The following is a 20,622-nucleotide window of genomic DNA, read 5'->3' on the forward strand; positions in this document are numbered from 1 at the left end:
GAATGTTTCATCGATGGACAACGAAAAACCATGTCTGCCACAGGCTCCGTGTGCAGTCCCATGATGATGTTGTCATCCGAAACGTCATCGCGGACCAATTTAGCCCGATATGGCATATAATGAAGATACCAGGCTTCTTCTGCGGGTACATCAATCTATAACTTGTCAATGTTTATTGGTTATTGTTTAGCGAGGCTGCTGCGCCCCCGCTTTCCCTCCCCGATTCCCAGAAACATCGACAGTCATTTGTTGAGGTAGATTTTTCAGGCAAACACAAATAAAAATATGGAAAAATCCCTCGTGAATCATTTAGAGACTTTTCGGACAATATGTAATTTCTAAATATCGATTGTCCATGATTTTCGAACTATGGTAATTCCTATTTTTCTCGAAGTCAGGCCAGGCTCACGGCTAATATCTTACGTAATTAGCAGTGGCGGAACACCTCTCCTTTTATAATATCGGAAACTATTTATTGACAACGGAAAGAAGTGTCAGATCAATGAGCCTTTAGGGGCGGACCATGTGCGTTAAAGAAAACACTAGACGTATTTTAAATAATGTTCGATATATTTATTGCAGCATATGTTACACATGACTGTCAACAATTGATGTTCTATGCATATATTCGATATGTTTGGAAACCGAAAAACAGAGGGGGAGAACAATAATGTAAATGGGAGAACAACGTAACCTAGAACACTTGGTTTTTGCGCTCCTCTAGAATCTTCTAGAAGGTTCCACAGATTATTCTTTATTCGATACTGTTTCATCATTACACGACCTATTTAGTATAATAGCAGCTTTTTTAAATACATAATAATGCTCTAGCTACACCTACGCATCTGGGTTTAATATTAGTTACATTTACATATAGATACAATAATACAAAATAAAATTTTTGCACTTCACCCCAGCGGAGGGCGAAGCACTTTTATGTACAAACTCAGGGTTCAAAGCACGGAGAGTGGGGGGATGGCTTTCAGGCGTTTTTTAAGGCTTATTTATTGCACATTTATGTGTTCTGAGGCTGAAAACCACCCCCCGTGACAGCACACTTAAGGGCGCCAAACGAGAATGCAAAGGAACAAAAGACGACCAAATTTATACAGGGTGTCCGAAATTCTAGGACCAATTAAATAGAACCTAGAAAAGTGTTAGTTGAGGGATTAAACGGACGCATTTTCAAGATTGCAGCGCTTCACTTGGCGAGGCAACCATTTCCAAAAATTATATAACGAATGTGAGTGTACAGTGCATCCAAGTTAAGCACGTCTAATGTGACGATTTCGACTGTACCCTGCATAATCTTAAACGTTTTTATTTCGGATGTAAGGTGTGTGTTTGTTCGAAAAATTGTGTTTCTAAAGGTCTGCCATCTTACAAATAATAAGGTCGTTATTAATCCTCAATTCCTTTGGATGCAATTCGCGCCGATGAGCTCATTTGTACCTCGAATTTCTGACACACTGCATAGGCATAATATATATCACATATAGTACAGCACGTCAACGATGAAGAAAGTCAAAGGCGTCCGAGAATTTACTTATCTAAAATATTTAATAATATAGTATTGTCCAATTTGGTCTTTTTTGCATGTTTCGAACCTAAATCCCGCATTTCCACGTCCTCGAAAAAAAAAACTTCAACACAGAGGTAGATATAGACATAACCACAGAGTCAACAAAAACTCGAAACACTTCATCAAACCTTGTTCAATGCCACTGGTTTGATGGGGCTCTCGCCGCCTCCTGCTGAGCTCATGGAGCTCGTGGTGGACGACGGAGACATCCGGGAGGGGTGAGTGGTCAGCCCCAAGGGAACGCCACTGGCTGATGAGGAGGAAGTGCTGCCCGCCAAACTCGACTTCAGAGCATTCTGCTGCGCCGCTAGAGTCCTCTGGTAGGTCTCCAGCAGGTTGGATTCTCCAGGCCCTCCTTGGAGGTGCTGCGCAGCAGGTCCGTACAAAGAACGGTAGAAATCGTGGGGGCGCGCGTAAGGGGAGGTGTGCAGCCCCGGAGGGGGAAGACGGCTGCCCAGAGGAGCCATCAATCTGCTGGTGGTAAAGGTGGAGCCCGGGGAAGGGTCGTTGGTTTCTTTTGAAGCCATGTCCGCCAAGCTCCAGATTCGCGGTTTAGTGGTGGCGCTTTGACTCATCTGCGAGGGACTGGCCGATGATCTGGGGGGCAGGAAAGCGGGGTGGGGAGGCCGTTCGTAGATTTCGGGGCTATCCGGACCGCTGTCCGGTCTCGACTCGCTCCATTCCGAGGGCGTGTCGGCGGCCAGGCGCGAGTGAGGCTGTCTGTCGCCGTCTTCACTTGAGGCAGTGCCAGAATCTTTCGAGTCTATAAGATAATTGGAAAATTACATACAGAGTGTACGACAACTAATGCGGACGACTTGCACTAGGTCTAAAAGTATGTAACAAATTTCAGATTGTGGACGTATCATCGATATTTCACGGCAGTAAAAACTACATACCTAAGATGTCTTTTCCATCGTTGCTCTTATGGTCCTGGTCATCATCGTCGTTATTATTGTCATCGTCTTCGACCCTGTTCCTCGGTTCCCACGTCATCTTGTTCTCCTTCTTCAGCCTTCGACGAGCATTGGCGAACCACGTGGACACTTGCGTCAGCGTCATCTTGGTGATGATGGCCAGCATGATTTTCTCACCCTTGGTGGGGTAGGGGTTCTTCTTGTGCTCGTTGAGCCACGCCTTAAGAGTGCTGGTAGTCTCGCGGGTGGCATTTTTCCGCCTTGCCCCGTTCAAGTCCATCGCGTATCTGCAACAATCGAAAAAAGGCCCTTGAGTACGTCCCTGCGTCTAAATCAGGATTGGAAAGCGGCGATGCGAAAGCGATTCGCCCTTCCGAATTGTCGAATAGCAATCTCTATGGCAACACGACGGATATTTATACATTCGGAAGGGTTGAGTTATTATTTCCTGCATCGCGATTTAATAAGCGGCCACTTTGGCCGGATTGGGGTGTTTTTGTTGCCACACCGTCCCCATGTTATATGTGCGTTTTGCTAGCGAACTTTGCCTAGACCTAGAAAACTCGAATCTAGCACAAGGTGGAACTCGTTAGCCGGGCATAAATTAGCTTTGCCGTTCGTAAAAATGAAACTTCAGGGTTCGAACTCGCTACCACCAATCCCGAAACGTTTGGCTGGAGATGTCGCATTGGTTTCGCAGTTTCGTTTTAGCCGTTTCTGCAATATTTAGTTAAAGTTGCCAAATGGCAAAACTCCCCGAAACAGCAATTCTGCGCTGAATAGTAAATGTGTCGTTGTGTGAGGCCGAAATGAAACCAATAAAACACGTTTACATAATGGAATAGATGCAGCGACCAGAAAAGTGCCCTATGACGAATCCAATCGCTAATTTATCGTTGTGGACTGGACAATTTATAGCTTCTACAGCGTGAGGCAAAAAACTGTCAACGGGGACATTCAAAATTCTGCAGATCAGAAATATTCCCCTAAGACTGATCGATTCGGATTATTGAGAACCCTAGTCCTCTCGTGGGAAGTGCGGGTTAATCTTATGAAACCCCCAAAATTTTCCTCTAAAGGATAAGTTCTGGTTAGTCTATTCAAATCGTCCAAATATCCTCCTGTGGGGATTCATGTTCAGTACAGAAATGGTCAATTCAAATTAACCTAAAGCAGTTTAGGTTTGATGGGATTTCCTCAAAACGTCCCCTCAGTTTGGTTTGCGAGTTCGAATTGCTGCCTACGTGAGTTAGTTCAAGAATAGTCCAGCTGATTTCGTGAAAATCTTCCTCTGAGGTTAGTACAGATCAATTCAAGAGCGATCTAATGGAAAAATGAGGAATATCGTCTTGCGTCAGTTCAGGTCAGTCCGCTAGAAAATTCACTTGCGGGGAGTCCCCCCCAATCATGCCTCGACCTTTTCCAGACAAGATTACAATAATTATTAGTCCTCGATTTGCATTTATCTTATTGTCCCATTGTTGTATCACCGATGGTAACTGGGACCGTGCACCTTTCGTGATTTCTCACCGGCTGCTCTCTTGCCGCATTTACGAAACCGATAACTTTGAATTTATTTGTCAATGACGGTTCTCACATGGACGACTTATGTAGATTGCGCAATGAGAAACAGTTACCTAATAACCGTTTCGTGATCAGTTCTTTTCCGAATCATTAAATATGCTGAATCGTAACGTGGAAGCGGAAGCCGAGTTGGCACGTTCGAAGTCGCCAACCTGTACATCGATAATATCCTGCGATTACTGGGACACCGGGTATAATGCGGAATATATGGGCGTCTTGTGCGGCATGGCCATTATTAGGAGCACCCATTCATTGGTGTGTTTACGAAACAATCTAATCGTGTAATTAGCCGAGGCTTATCACATATTTTCAATTAATTCCGACTTAATTGACAGTTTTAAATCTTTAATCAATGACTTTATTGTTTGCGGTCTGTCACGTTCTCGAGTTGCTTTTTGGGAGGACGTCCATTCATCGATGATCTAATTGCCCCTTATACGTTTTGCACATATCGATTCTGTCCCTCCGTGCGGGACTCCGTACAAAGCCTCTATCACGCAGATTGCGCTGACTTTTTCATAAACACCGAGACAGATCCGTTTTAATATTAACGACCCCTACGTGCAAATCAGTCACATCTGCCGCTTTGTCAAAAACGTCAGCAAATTTTTCTGGTGTTTAAGCTCTCCGGAGACGAACAAGACAGCATTTTAATATCCAGCCCGACAAGGAGGGCCCTCTCTCCTCGTCGCTCAAACCAATTAAATTGCAATCTTAATTATTGCGCCTAAGGTACGTGGATGGCATTCCTCTTAATGGCCGACAGCTGGGACATGCATCGGGGTTTTCTGCTTGAATGGGTCGCAACCCGTTCTGCATACGGCCATGATGGATCAGGCATGGGACCTTCAGAAAAATCGTCCCATTAAATCGCGATTATGACGCGAAAAAATCCACTACATAATAAGATGTAAAACAACAATGGCGCATTGTTTTTGGGCAGCATTGTATTAGGGAAATCAATCACGGTAATAATGCATTCTTTGAACAGCCCGACGTTGGGCGTTTTTCCAAGTTTTCAACTAATTAACCAGCGTTTATTTTCGAAAACATCGGTTTAACACAATGGAGGACAGTTTATGAATGATTACCGGAGCGGTACCGAGTAACGTTTCCTCTTTGACGTTCCCGTTGAAGGAGGTAGGAACGTTACGGCGCACAGCCGGCGACAGATCCGCATACAGAATGAAGTGCGGATGGCGCAGGAATTCACGTTCCGGACGAAGAATGGGAAGCTCGGCGTCATCACGAACTATTAGGTCACCTTCAGATTGGGGGGAGTCCCGGATGAGATCAATCGCGGAAGCGGGCGAAAACTTACGGGACAACTCTTCGGAAGTCATCCGGACCACAAGAACTCACTGGAGACATCGGCGAGAGATTAGCGACGCAGCACATTCCTCACCAGAATAAGCTAGAGGAGGCAATTTAAATCAATCTTTATTAAAACCTGGCGAGTGTAAAGATCTCGAGGCTGATCCCCCAGCCCTGTAAAATCCCTGCTGGGGGCTTATCCCCCTCGAACAATAAGTGTAAATGGAAATAATGGCATCAGCTCCCAGAGGTCGCAGTTTCAATTATAACTATATAATCTGATGTATTATTCAGCGGAAGTTGACAGCCCGCCCTCCCAGGGGAGACTTTTGCTAAAAGTGGGATGGATGTCGGCGTCGCCGTTGTTTTTCCCCAAGTTAGAGTTAGACCTTAGTTAGCCTCGGAGATGAATGATATCTCTTCGGAGCAAAACACTTCATAATCAAATCACTAGCCCTCGTCGGGTCAATTAAAATTCTACCGCTTTATCGGTGCTAAATATCGGCGACCAGTTCTCTTAACAGATGTTTGCCTCACATTCTGAACTGTCATGATTTATGCATCCTCTGGACGCGATATACGCACGTCCGATATTTATGAATCCGAATTACTCTTACTAATTGAAATAATATTTTAATAAATATCCATAAATTTTAGCGGGTCAGGGAGCCGGGTTATCGGACGGCTCTTTCCGCGAAACGGAATGTTTTCGATGCTGCCCCTCGCTCCCCTCGTTGCCGACCTTAAGCTCGTACTTACGTAAAAAAAGGAAATTCGCTGGAAACTTGTACGTCGCCACCTGAGCCCAATTGTGTGTGGGAAAAGTCGCTTTTGTGCTTTTCACCTTGATTTTTTTCTGGATTTCACTCACGGTGCCATGTGATCAACGTCTCGAAGCTAAAAAATTCGACAGTAAACTGGGTCGCACCAGTGCAGGTTTATCGCAGATGAAGTTATATAATCGGTGAATCGAAAATCACTTTAAATCCTCCAATCCTCTGAAAAAGCCCACCCTTACACAGGAATTTCTTGTAGAAGCTGATCAAAAAAAAAAAAAAAAGAAATATTTAACGCGACGATGGGACGAGAATTGATGCCAGCAAATGTAATAAAGGAAATGGTTGCAAGAATGGGGAAATTGATCTTGATTGCAAATTATGCGGAAGAGATACTCACGATAATGTAAACGGATGGAAGAGGCGAAAAAAACGGAAGATCGAGCGTACAAACAGGGAAGAAATGCCTTACGGTTGTTCTAAGAAAACCCGTAGTTAAAGTCTCACGGTGGTGGAAACCCCGAGCGCCAACGGGAGAGAGTGCCCTGTCAAAGTTTCCCCACCGCGAGAGACTCAAAGCCAGAACTCAATTGCAGAAAGTCGCCGAATGAATAAAAAATCCTACTCAATTTTCACCGTCTCCCGGAACAAGAACTTTGACGTGCAAACCACCACCAACCTCCGCAGTCCGGAATCACTCGTATAGGAACCACTTTTCATCCTCTGCTTTGAAGGGAAGCCAAACTCACAAGAGGTGAAATTCACATGAGTTTCCCGTAGAAACGCAGGAAGTGAACAGTGTTCAGCACATGCGATGTTGCATTAAAGGCACCGAACGAAATGACACTCCGTTTGGAAACCACCATTAGACTCTAAACTCCAGAATCGGTCGAAGGACCAAAACCATTTGCGTGTCCGTGAAGGGTTTCGAAATGTTTTTTTGTGAAGTCTCGTGGAACCCTGGGACAAAGGTAGTTTGCGCCACTGCTTTCTGCGTAGGAGACCACTTACAGATTTCAGTCATTTTATGAGAAATTAGGGCCTCAGTTAGAGGAAAAGGCACAAGTTTAAAGGCAAAAGTTAAAGTAAAAAGTCTCTTTAATTCGAGGCGGGCGATACCCGCGGGGATTGGACGAACAGTCGAATCTCACTTGCGATTCTTATCGAAAAGTCACGGGAATAAACTGATCAGCATCATTAAAGGGAAACTCCCTTAGAAGTGCACGTTTATATTTCACGAAACACCATTTCTGGTTGGTAAATTACTCAACTTGAGTTCACTCTTCGAGTACCCCAACTCGCATTTGCCAAATTACCAACTGAAAGATCTCTATCTGCTTAAGCAGCCATGACAAATAAATCAATGGACAACTGTTAAGTGTATAAACATGAGCGATACTCCTTGTTGTTATGCAAAGTGACAAGTCGGAAGTGTCCACCATTTCCTTTGGACTCTACAACCTTTTTCGGACAGCTGTTACGGTATTAGAGACCTACTGCATAGACCCGTTACGTTAAAAATTACTGCAGCCCGTCCCAGTTTCCATAATATTCCATCGGTGGCAATACCCTCCTATATTATGTGTTATTAGCGACGCGTGATCGGAAGTTGTAAATAGCCCCGTCAGGCGTTTTTTTCTTTAATAAATGCAAGGCTGCGTTCACATTACACTTGATGAGCGTATTGTCTTTTCGAATGTAAATATGAGGTGTGAATGGACACTTCCCAAAACGGCTTAATGTGAGGCCCAAAAGCGGATGACTTATTCATCGAAGAGAAACATTTTCGCACCCCCCGAACGTTTCTTTTTCCTAAGCCCCATATCTCTAATAGGGAGGGAGTGTGTAATGTCCATTATCGCGCTAAATAATAAATGACGTACGTCCTTCCTAAAAGACTTAACCGCACTCGGGATTGTCCCGTGGTGACCTTAAGGCTGGATCAATCACGAGTGAAAAATGGCCTCAGTAATGGAGAAGGATGGTGCGAACTTACCCGTTGAAGGGATAGCCCGCGAACGCAGTGTCGTAGGGGTGGTACACGGAGGGGTACGGCCACCCTGCTGCACCCGCCGCCAGGTTTTCCTTCAATTCCAGTCCCGCTGCCTGCAACAAAATAACAATTGAAATTTAAGTCATAAATCAGGATTGGAGAGAGCAGCCCACGAATGTGTAACTTCATTAAGCCTGGTTATATTAATCACGCAGCCTTGTTACCGCACAACAAAAGGCTTGACGGCTTATTTTTGTAGTTCGTTTGCCTTGGGGAGGGCCACCGGATAAGTGCCTATAAGTGGCGTAAGATACTCTCCATTTTACGTTACAAACGATGCTTAATATCGCACCAAATAAGGCAACTTGGACAGGAAACGTATTTTAATTTTCGAACTGCGCGCCATGACCACCTACGCCACTGAATTCCTCGTGCTTTACAAGCCTCAATAGCAATTTTCAATGGCTAACTATTCAAATTCGAGCATTAAACAACATAAAAGTTACAGCATGTCTCGGCAAGTGAAGGAGAGGTAAAGTAAAATGCCCAGTTCAGGTTCGTGGGGCTCGTAGAGCGATTAATTTCATCTATTTTTTAACGAAATTTGTTCTCGGGTTGCCGAGATGTGAGCCACGCCACTGACTTAAAATTGCTAAAATTCCCAATGCGCACGTGTCAAAGCCCAGTGGTGGTGCCTCGGTTAACTTCGATGAGTTCACCGCATGACAGAAATCCCCCTTCGACTACCCGCCGTGAATTCCCTCCAACTCAGAGTAGATCAGTGAGGCTACCAAAAGCCTAAAGCAACCTCTTCTCAGAAATCAAGGAGGGACCAAATGTCAGGGTATTCTTCTGTGAGGGATTTTACGTACATGGAGAACCAAAAGTCCCGCATAAATTAGTTAAAAATTGAAGGAAATATTTTTATCAAAATGCTTGCACACCTGAAATATTTTTTTATTGTGCATTTTTTGACGTTGGAGCTAGGTGTACGTGGTGACCCCCGTAGTATGTAAATGTACTTCTTCATTTTTTCCACGTAGAACCCCGTGTATGTTATGACGTCTAGTTTTCGAGAAATTCTGAAATATTTTATGTGACAATTTCCTTCGATTTTTAACGAATTTACGCGTGATCCTGGTCTCCTCTGTATAAAACATCTGAAGGCCAGTGCAGGTTGACTCCAAATATTGAAGATTTTCGCCCAAGACCAGTCCACTTCAGAAGGTTTTAACCGATCCGCACAAATTCGAAGCGAAGAAAAGAAGAGGTCCTAAATGAATGCGCACCTCTTTAACTCGGTGATCTATTTAATGGCTATACGTATAAATTTCTTCTCAGTCTCCAAAATTGCCTAATTTGCATCGTCATTTATGGAAATGGGAAAGGTGTGTACATCATTGGACCTGGACCCGCGAAGTGGCTGTTTCTACAACTGCAAGACATGTTTACATCGTTGTCTCTGGAACGGAGAGGTCTCTTTACATTGGTGTATCTGAACCTTTGCTCACATCGCTGCACGTTGCCACTTCAGGAAAACAACCAATTGGTTTACATCGCTATGGCTAGATTTGAAAGTTGTGTTTACACGGCCGTTTCTGGTATTGCGTCACCGGACTAGTCTGTTTACATCACAGCGTGGAGTGACAGACCTGTTCAAATTACCATCTCCGGACCTAAGAAGTTATAAATCCGAAACACAGCGATCTACCTTCATGACTATTTCTAAAAATGAGATTTGTGCTCATCGTCGTCAAAGCTATTTCATCGCTATTTCTAGAGCTGAGAGATTTGTTCGCACCGTTATCGTCACACCTGTTACGTGCCATCTCAGAAATAGATGGACCCGCTCACATCGTCATTTCCGAAATTGAGAACGACGTTGTCGTCGCTCTTTCTGAGACTTCACCAATGTCTCTGAGACGTACGATTTCTGGGCACTTCATTATCATTTCCCCTTGCGTACGGTCACCTGAGCCACCTTCAAAACTAGTGGGTTTACAGATTAACATACAAACCCGCAATAAACATTTGTTAGAACTGTTTTACATTCAAATCTCCGCTAATTAATATCGTGTTTAACATAAGTAGAATGTTAAGTTATTCGAGCGAGATCTTTATCTCAGGTGCAATTGAGGTTAACAGAAAAAAATCGGTTCACAACGGTGGTACCCCGCACACAGAAGCGAAATAATGAGCCACAATATTTCTCAGAAATGTGTGTGTGTATGTGTACGTGTGTGTGTGTGTGTGTGTGTATGTGTGTATTTAGAAAAACGACTTACAGTTGCGGAATTGTTATTATTATTAGAATTAATATTGTTACGGAACCTGAGATCTTAATCCCATACTGTCTAAGATGGTAATTTCTTTTTAATGTATTCGGTTTTGTATTATAATATTGCGTGCTCGGAGAAACAGTGCCGCACTAAGCCGATGGCACAAAACGGGCTTTTCTTCGTAAAACTGCCCACCTCAGGTGGTAACTAGAACTCAAACAATGGCTGATAAATCTGATATTTGAATGGACTTGTAATGTATAAGGTGTCCTCCCATCTAAAGCGACTACTGTATTTTAATTAACCGTGTCGGACAATTAGTTAATTGCCTACAATGGCTTTGTTTTTACCTTCTGATGGGAGCGTGGTAACCAGTAGGTCTCTATACGAATTTACCATATAGAACTAATCCTGTTGAACTAACTTTAAAACTAGTCCATTGGAGGTAACGTAACAGTGCACCCGGAGTAGTTTACAACTTCGAATGGATTAGAGGACAAATGTTGTGTCCTGTAGATTAAATGGAGAATAATGTTCGAGTTGCAGTCTCTAAGGTTGTTTAATTTAGTTTCCGGAACTGGAAAGTTTACGATGCGACGCCCGAACGGACACGGAGTTTCGTTTAAATGCATATGTGGCCCTTTGTTTTTCGACACTTCAACGGACATGGAAATTTATGTAGTGCAAGCCCCAGGGAGGTGTGGCATGAGCACTGGCCGGATCACCAGGACGTTCGCAAAAGTTCATCAAACGAACGAGTTCCTCGTGCGTTTCGACGTAAACGACGCTTACCGTAGACGTGTAGAACGGCGCCTGATCCGCTCCTAACGCGGGAAAATACGCCGCCATTCCTTCGGGATAGGGGGCGCTGTACATGCTTAAAGCTGGCAACCCTGGAACGCCTGCGCCTGCAACAAACCACACCGCGTGAATACCCTCTAGCTCTACGAGACCTGTGGAAACTCACCCGCAAGCCTTTGGTAGCCCAGCAACTCGTACTGGCATGAGCACACGGTTTGTCCGGTAATGGGATCGGTGAAAATCGGCCTTCCGGTATCACAGCAGCGTTGCGCAGGCGTCGGAGGCGTGCCAGGAGTGGGGGCGGATGATGTCACAGCCATGCCGGATGGTGGGGGAGATGTCTGGGATGGACCCGACGATACTGCACTCTGAAAGAGAAGGAGAGAATTAATACTGGGAGATCCACCTTAAGGTCATTTTCGGCCAGTCCAAAAAATGCCCCCGCGATCGATTTCAATCGGGGCAATTTGTGATCGGTCCAGGTTAGTTCGGGTTACGTTGCCGAGCTCGAGTACCTGTCCAAGGCCCGGTAGGGTCGAAAAAGTGACAATTTGACCTTCGGAAAAATAGATTAAACACTCGATAACGTGTAAAAGAATATAGTTTTTGCTGTCCACTTTATTGCCAAACAACGTCACGTCTTTTTACACGAGGGGTGTTTAAAAAGGTAAAAAAAAAAAAGGTGGGAAATGGCACCGGAGCCGAGGGTAAAATATACATTATTAAGCGGGTCTCATTCGCAAGACTGAACTAAATAAGTAATTCGATTTAACAGACCGCCGAATTTTAGGACAGATGCGTCACGGAGTTATGAGTCTTACGGCGCATTAAAATAAGGGCGAAAAGGGCGTCCGGACGCATTCGTAATGGCAGATATGTACACCTCGGTGAACAGCGGCGGTGCGGAGCGATTTCCAGGGGGAGACGAGGTGCCCGCCCCTAAAAGGGCCGGTTTCGTGTTTCAAGCTAGACCCACAAGTGGGCATAAACTTGGGACTAAACGTATGTCCCACATATTTACTTGGGAAAAAAATCTGTTTTAATATCGCCATAATCTGGAATGGGCCGTAAATGCGCAGTAAAAATCCTTTCATAATAGGCCAAATATGATCTATAAAAGTCTTTTATTATCTCGGTTATTTAACGGGGCAGCTTATTAAGAGAAGGCAGACATTGGTGCGCGCGATTTCTCTATTAATAATAATCAATCAGGGGCGTCCGTCGGCAAAAATCACGGAAAAAACTTGTCTCAATTACACACTTCACATCTCGGCAACAAACGAGTCGACACAGGAGAGAAAAACTCGCAGGTAATTAAAACCTAAAATGTATAAATAAATAATTAAAGTCCGCTTAAAAAATTAATTACAAATCGAGTTCCCAATTTATGGCCTCGAATTGACAGGTTAATGTTTTATAAACTCTCGGTATGTGCCGAGATTTGCCCGCTTTTATGCGTTTTTTTTTCGACTATATGTAAGACGTGCGCTTATGAATTATGCATAGACGCACAGCTTTGTGTCATTATTGAGGGTACTCTCCTTATACAATCCATACGAGAGAGAAACGGTACGATTATGCGTCTGCAACAAAATAGCAGTACTTGACACACATTTATGGCTGGTTTAGGTGTCGATTAACCACAGTTCAGATCGCCGAGAGGTGGTAATTGAAACGCCAGATGAAGAACTAGTTCAGCAGCTGCATTACAAAGATTATTCTGCGGCTTTGACGTGGGGGCTGGACAGGCGATAGTTAGGAAATTCCATTAGAAATAGCGAAAAAATCACTTGCATCAGGTTTAAAAATGTTTAAAAGGACTACCTTCTAGTATAGGCGCCCGACGAGTCGTCACTGTTTCTTAGGTTAAAAATTTTCACGTTTACACGTAACATGCAGGTCACGATTCATGCCGAAAGCAAATTTAACTAAATCAAAGACTTATTAAATTTGAAATGTAAGCAGTTTTTCTGAGATATGTATTCGCGATTTAATTAAAATTAAATAATTCAAGCGGCTTCGACGGCGAGTTTACTATTAGAACGATGATTTATTTAAACAACAATAATTTAACGATTTTCAAAAATAAATTCAAGCGGACCTGCTGAACGGAATTCGGAAGAATTAAAATAATTTAAAAGACCATAAATAATTATTTAAACCACTTCCGATTTAGAACCGCGAATAATTAATCCTTCAATTATTTGACAAATTTAATAATTTACGAAATTAATGTAAGAAAGATTTATAATATTTTAACCGATTTGGACTGAACTCACTTAGGGATCGAAATAATTTAATAAGTCTTAATTTATAATTCAAGAACACAATACGCCTTTCAACTGAATTCGACGTTGTGACTTACCGTTTATGAATTTATTAGACACAAAATGTATTTAATCAACCATTTTTCGATTTCAAGATGATTTAAACTGCATTTTTTCTCTAAAATTGCCAACGTTGTAAATGAATAATTATCCATGATTTATCATGCACTGATGCATGAGAGTGCACAAATGGAAATAAAAATACAATTTATTCGTCGGTACAAACATATACGTATATCTGGCAATTTGGAGCCGGCTCTATATAATATATAAATACAGAAATTTACGGTCGGTATTTATTACGAGAAGCGTTTTGTCCTATTTGGAAATAATTGATTTATCCCCGGTTTTTATGTCATTTTTATGCGCCAGCCGTTCACGCAAAATACAAAATAAATAAATGTTTACAGCGCATGAAATTTTATTAATTTCGACAATTATCGCGGACACCCGGTATGCTGAGGGGAAGAATGGGGTGCGGTGTCAGACAGAGAAAGGGAGATTTATACCGATTTAATATTTATTTTGATGGGTTTAACTCGGCGTCACTAACACCCCAAAAATAGGGGTCGGAACCAGCTGCCACTGTTGGATTTAATGCCTTTTTAAAGGGGACTCGTCTTTTTTGTTTAACGAGGCATCGCAAGCGCTCATTGGCAGAGGGGTACCTGCTTACGTTTATCCACTCAAAAATACGCTTTTGGACACATTCCCATTGCGCGAGGACGCTTGTACAATCTAGGGAACAGCGATTTAAAAAAAAAAAGGGGACATTTTCGGCTTTAAATCATGTTAAATTTTCTAATGTTCCGTGCGGCTGCTCAATACGTGTGGGATTTATGAAATGAGCAAGCTCAAATAGCTCATCCAGCATTAGTTTAAATCGCATAAATAACGGATTTAATTAAATGAAAAATTAACGATTTAACGGGACAATAAGTTGTAAAAACGTCGAAATAAATTGTTCAGCAATCCGATAACTCGCCCAACGAATTAGGTATCCTAAAATCTGCATCTGATGCATTTTTCAGATATTGACACGTTTACAGATTTCCGGGCCATAGCCAGAAAAATCGCGTCTAATACGTCAATTATTGCCTAATAATATGCGATTTTAAGCCCCATCGATGCTATTCGCCTTTAGGTTCTCCTCTTTGTTTAAAACCAGCAAACAACGCCTAATTCGGTTACCATAAAGCCGCCGCAAAAGCGAATTATCTCATGCAGCCATTACAGGCCTCTAAGTGAAAAGTGAGTACCTAAACCGTTAATAGGCAATAACAAGGAATTTATCAGCAGCACTTAGTTTGCAAGGTGTTAACACGCCCGTATACGGGAAAATTGCGAAATTTTACGTGCCTTACATACTTATAATGTTAAAACGAACGCCGAGGAATCGGAGAGAGCTTTTGCGCACCCCCTGTATGGTTCCCATTGTGCTCGTATTACCCTCTTTACCGGTGTGGTCCACCTTTTATTTGCCAATACCGTAAGCTTATTAAAAGCATGAGTGAGATTTATTTGTCGATGGCATTAAGAGAGATTTACACAACTGCCTTTTTAAAGTGCGCGAGAGAGAAGGAGACAATCCGTTTGGAAGGGGAGGTTTAATGAGTTGCCAAAGGCGTGCGACCGCGTTAAGTTTACACAAACATTATTTGAAATGCGATAAAGGCTGCTGCTGTAAACACTAAATTCCGACACTTTGCTGGGTTGTAACGCGACCCGAAAAGGAAATGGCAACGCATTCGCAACATTGCATATTATTTACTTATCTTGCGGTACTCGATCGGCTTCAAACGTACCGACCACGGCACCGCATAACCAACGTCGAAAACTTACCTGAACATGCGTGACGTTACACATTAGAGATTAAGCACCAGACACATTGACAGTACATTAAAACAGAGTTAATACGCCTTTATTGTGGCTTCGAGGAAGCGATTAGTGTTTTCGATACAACAGTAATAACAAATACGAGTAATTGACATCTACTTGGGTGTTCAATACTCCCTTAATAACTGCGTGTTTTAATTGATACAAGCGATCTAACGACGGGTCAGGATAGTGCAGCGAACGACGCAGCTTTAACTAGTTTGTCACCAAGGGGAAATGCACATATAAACTGGTCAAAATGGCGGATGCGCAATTAAAATCTCGCATTTCCTCTTCCATTGGGTTACCCGAAGATATTTCGATAAAATGTCGATTGCGATATTCAACAAATGTAATTTTTCGTTATTCTGTGCTATCGGTCTCCGCTCGTCTATACCACCAACACAAAATAGTTTAAATGTATTTTCGCATTGTTTTACGCGCGGTTATCGTAACAAAGAATAATTGTTGTTTTATTTCCCTGCACGCATTATAGCTAATTAAGGGGACACCCAAGTGGTTGATGATGATAAAACATTTTTGTTTCCTAGACGATAACACGTGGGTTAATACTCCAGCGTGTAGCTTATTGCGATGATGGATGGGATGCGAGATTTATTTCTTTTCCTTCCCTTCCAGATGGAGATTAGCCAGAAGTCCACGAACCCGAAGAGCAAACGGTTCCAGCGAGAGGAGTTCTACCGAAATCACGTGAGCTTTTAATTTCCAAGCTTTGCCCGCAACTGCTATTGTCGACTAGAGCCATTTTTGCTTCCGCAAAATTCCCAAATTAAATGTCATTTTTGATCTGAATTTTTTCAGGAAAAGCTGACAAGGGAGACAACTGAAATAGTCATACTACGTGATTTATAAAATGTTAATGGATTCAGTTTGAATTTTTAAAGTGGATTGACTTGAATTCACGATTTAAATAAATCGAGTGTGGGAAAAATTTAAGTTTTTCGCATCATCAACAAACTGTAAATTTAGTTCGAGTTCTTTAAGTATCAGGTATAAACAGGTAAAAGTGATCAATCCAGATATATAACTTGATCCCGGAATCAACCTTAGAGAATCGGAGGCGATTGAACTCTAATTACCTTCAATTAGGCGAATCAATAACCCATGTGTTATTAAACAACTATGACATTGAATTTGCGATGTTTTCAACACAATTTAATCGCGGATTTACGGGGGATTAAATAGATTTCATATAAGAATTTAACCTCAGCGGGTCAGTAAGTAATAAACGATTTATTTCAACTTAATTAAAGTTTAATTCGTCTGACATTATAAATCAAGATATCGTAAACTTTTCTAAGTTTTAGGTGGTAGCTCAGAAATCTGTGAAAGAATTGCGATAAAAAAACACATCTCAAAGGGCTCTGTAAGTACCACATTAACGAGGTTTGAGGGTTGTGTCGTCTCCCTTCGTTTCCGACACTATCGTTTGAGATGACGCTGATACATGATGATAAAACCGAAATTTTTGCTATCGCTTCTCAGAGATTAACGTCGTATTAAAATAATTTCTAAAACGATAACGATTATACATATACGATAATTAAAACATAAGTTTCAACACTCGATGCCATGGAAACGATCAAAATCCATGTACGCCATACACCACTGAATTAGGGATACTTTTAGATGAAGTTGTCATGTGTTCAGGTAAATTTTTGCCACCAATGTAGTCAGAAATTTAATAAATTATTTTTATTAAATCACTGTTTACATAAACAAAGTGGTTTAACAGGCATTTAATAAATCAATCAAATTAATATTTTTTTAAATCACAAAACCTATCGCTGATGGTTTATTAATGTGATCTCCTAACTTGATTTAGGCAATTTAATAAACAAATTTATACTTACTTAACTTAGTTTAAACATTACCGTGTATTCTTTTTTAGATGTACGCTCTTAATCACGTTAAGTCGAATGTTTACATCAACCAACTGTTGGTTTGAGTAGTCATTAAAGCTAGTCTTAAAGACATTAATTAGTTGTTTTATAAAACATTTAATCAAATGTTTAATTCTCAAAACGTGTATCATAAGTTTTATTAACACATTAGTTTTACAAGAGTGATGTAAGACGATTTAATAAACAGTTTCAAAGAGATTTTTTACGAGGATTTAACTAGGAAGTAGTTGACCCTTAATTTAATCTCCGATTAATTTAATAAATCGGTTTGAGGAATTCGATTTACGATGAAGCAGAGCTGACAAATGTTATTGCCATGGCTAGAGTGATTCAAAGTGTAATTATTACAACGAGACAGAGAAATTTGATGGACGATTCGTTAAACTGACTTTTTACATATTTAAGAATACTACATGAACACCTAAGTAGTTTGAGCATTTAAATCAAGTATAGATAGTCAGGGAGTGATTAGATTAGGTGGAGAGACTTAATCGTATTTAACTAACGGTTATTAAAGCAAAGTCAGCTTTCAGTTGAAGGAAGCTGATTAACATTGAGCAGATTTAACAAACATGTGACAAGTTTTATTAAAATGTTTTTTTTTTACAGATTTGCTAAAGATTGGTAGAGGGTTTAATTAAGTAATTATTTTCCGACTTGACGCACAGTACAAGTCAAGTATGGACTTGATTTAAGGGAGGGCCATTTGGAAAAACGAACCTATATGGATAATTTTTTCTTTTGATTGGTACCCACCTGAGTACTCGGAGATGCCCTGAATCCAAACTGGGACATAGTGTCCCAGCGGCCCTTTTCTTAGTGCCCGTCTGCTCCGAGAAACATGGCAATAGCGCCCTTCCCGTTATTGGTCCAGAACGGGCTGCGGTGGTCGCACTACTTCCTGGATAGCGGCGGCCGACCTGCGGTGAGTTCCTCCTCTGGCACCACCGAAAACGTGGAAAAGAAACGCACTGGTGAGGACACTTTGGGTTGTTTGTTATGGTCGTTGCGTTGTTGCACAATGTCTTTCAATCACATGACTTAAGTAACACACGCGCGCGGTTCCGAAACGTCGCCACACGTGGCCGTAATGATGTAGTCGCGATGTAAAATTCAGAAGCTCGATCGTCAGGTAAATTACCCGGTAGCGTACTTCTTTCGTCTAACCGCAAATTTTTGCCACCGTTGTTGATCGGCTCCACCCACCGCGGGGGGATAGGGGGCGGGGGAGGGAAGGGAGCCTCCGACGGATCGGCTCTATGATGTTGACGAGGACGCGTCCCCGTTGTGGTGGTTAAATCGTCCTCTTTTTGCTGGCGTCACTTCGCGACTACCGATGTCACGGGATTCTTTTAACTGGAACGACAAATTGTGTGCGCGGTCCGACGACGATATCGAATCGAGAAAAAAGCGGCGGCGGCGACGGCGGCGGGGAGCGACAAGTCTTTCTCGACTACTGACGAGGTTGCATTTTTGCCGTGCGACGACGTACTCCCCTACCGCCACCACCACAAAAATCCAGCCCTACTTCTTTTCGGCACGGGGCGGGTTTTTTCTGCCCCCCACCGCCGGTGGAACGATTGATGAGGTGCGGGCCCGCCCCTTCGTGTCGCCCAATGGGCGACAGCGATAGAGCTACAGCGACTCTACAGGCAAGAGCGAGTCGCGAACACACGCGACACGCTTCTCGTTTCGTTTCGTTTTGTTCGTTTTCGAGCCTTTTCGTCGGCGTTCGACGTCGTGCTGTCGATGTCGATGGGTCGTCGTTGTCGACGGCCGGAGCGTCGGGACGCAGTTCCACGTTTTGTCCTTCATTTCAGTTCAGTTTCATTCTCTGACCGGCAATCGGTTTCTTGATTCACGCTCTGTCCAGAACTCATGCTGCATGAGTGTTATCTTATTTCTAGTCATTAATATATGTATATGAATATGGGGATCGTACATGCTTTTATTAAGAGTAACTTGGCCTGGAAAAACGTCACGATAGACCATTAAAAGTGGTGCAATAGTGCGACAAAGTCGAAAAAAATGAAACAGGGTGTCAAGAATTTTCTTTGAAAAACTTGGAGGGTCATACTTAAAGAAATAATAATAAGGAAAATGCGTCCGGAAAAGCTCCGGGATCGTTAGTATTGTGCAACTGCTGAAGAAAATGGCCCTTTTCACACAAGAAAGACAATCTGTTCAAATGAGCCGAAGGCGAGCGACACATTGTCTTACGAGGGTAATAAGAGATTTTCTCTAGTGTTTGACACAAATTCGTGGCAAATTATATTTCTTATTTCTACTATATTTCATAATCAAACAAATCTCTCTCGGGTTTGAATCAGCCTACGTCACTAAATTTTGTTTAGTTTATTCTTTATATTTGAATTTTGATATATTGCAGAGCATATATTAAAATTAACAAAATCCTTCGGCAAGTACTAGGTATCTAGTGAAGAACAGCAACAGCACTGAGTGGACCCAAGGCGTGTGGAACGTACCTCAAGAAAATAAGAAATATTCAGAACCATTCTTGCTGGTCTTGTGGCGTCACAGTTACACAAGAACTTCAACCTTATAACTCAGCACCATTAACGAACAACTTGTTTTTAAAAACTCAGCTGACAGCTCTTCTGGAATATTAGTAGTACAGTAATGCATTGCGAAACGAAAACGTATAAAACCAAACGTTTTTTTGTTTCTAGTTCTCCCCCACTAAATACAATATCAGATCACTTAAAACCAATTGATTTAAGTCACAGTATATTTTTCGAAATGTCTTTCCATGCTTTTAAATGATCAAAATTAAATATATAAAATTAATTTCGCGGCAAATCAGAGCGGGAGAACTAATACATAACGTATCTTGGTGATTGGCCGCAAAGAAGAGCAGATTTATATCATAGGGATTATTGCCCAAATCGCCTTTTTTGTGAAATTCCGATTTCGTGGAAACGTTACTAGAGATCCAAAAAAGGGCATTTTAATATTTCGCACATTATTATGTGACATTAAACCCTGTCGTTACGCCGTTCGGCATATAAATCTCGTAAACTGGCATTTTAGAGAAGAAAAGAGAACTACATCGGTAATTATTTATCTCTGGCGATCGTTAAACCTAGACTTATTGCCTCCACAAGTTGTTCCTGTCATTAATTCGGGTTCCTCAGCGGTACCGAGCGGCCACACAACTTGCTTCACATATCCTTAGCTATAAGTAAACATGGCCACGCAAAATTTTCACATTTTATTTGACGAATCATT

The 20,622-nt window shown here is 42.1% G+C and overlaps 1 protein-coding gene and 1 long non-coding RNA gene across 2 annotated transcripts in view; one reads left to right on the forward strand and one right to left on the reverse strand.

The window, feature by feature from the left end:
* The window catches only part of LOC136339360 (uncharacterized), a 28,337-nt gene extending 11,212 nt beyond the window's left edge, over positions 1-17,125 (forward strand). The window contains exons 2-3 of the long non-coding RNA XR_010732134.1: positions 16,088-16,159; positions 16,271-17,125. This is a non-coding gene — a long non-coding RNA (uncharacterized lncRNA). The remainder of the gene's footprint in view (positions 1-16,087; positions 16,160-16,270) is intronic.
* Positions 550-18,842, reverse strand: mirr (mirror). Its single transcript, XM_066282542.1, has 6 exons — positions 18,130-18,842; positions 11,413-11,614; positions 11,238-11,353; positions 8,170-8,279; positions 2,482-2,786; positions 550-2,345 (listed from the first exon to the last, which is right to left on the reverse strand). Exons 1-6 carry the CDS (start codon positions 18,166-18,168, stop codon positions 1,705-1,707), a joined length of 1,413 nt encoding a protein of 470 aa, XP_066138639.1. The 5' UTR covers positions 18,169-18,842; the 3' UTR covers positions 550-1,704.
* Positions 18,843-20,622: the final 1,780 nt, after the last annotated feature.

This window comes from Euwallacea fornicatus, chromosome 5 (assembly GCF_040115645.1).
Source record: "Euwallacea fornicatus isolate EFF26 chromosome 5, ASM4011564v1, whole genome shotgun sequence".
NCBI lineage: Eukaryota > Metazoa > Arthropoda > Insecta > Coleoptera > Curculionidae > Euwallacea > Euwallacea fornicatus.

Bases quoted from the DNA above. Each gene is read 5' to 3' on its own strand.
- mirr (XM_066282542.1), bottom strand. From the start codon at position 18,168: ATGTCCCAGTTTGGATTCAGGGCATCTCCGAGTACTCAG. The intron at 8,280-11,237 runs GTAAGCGTCGTT...ATTTTGTTGCAG, and splicing joins CGCCGTTCTACACGTCTACG to GCAGCGGGACTGGAATTGAA. The intron at 2,346-2,481 runs GTATGTAGTTTT...ATTATCTTATAG, and splicing joins CGATGGAAAAGACATCTTAG to ACTCGAAAGATTCTGGCACT.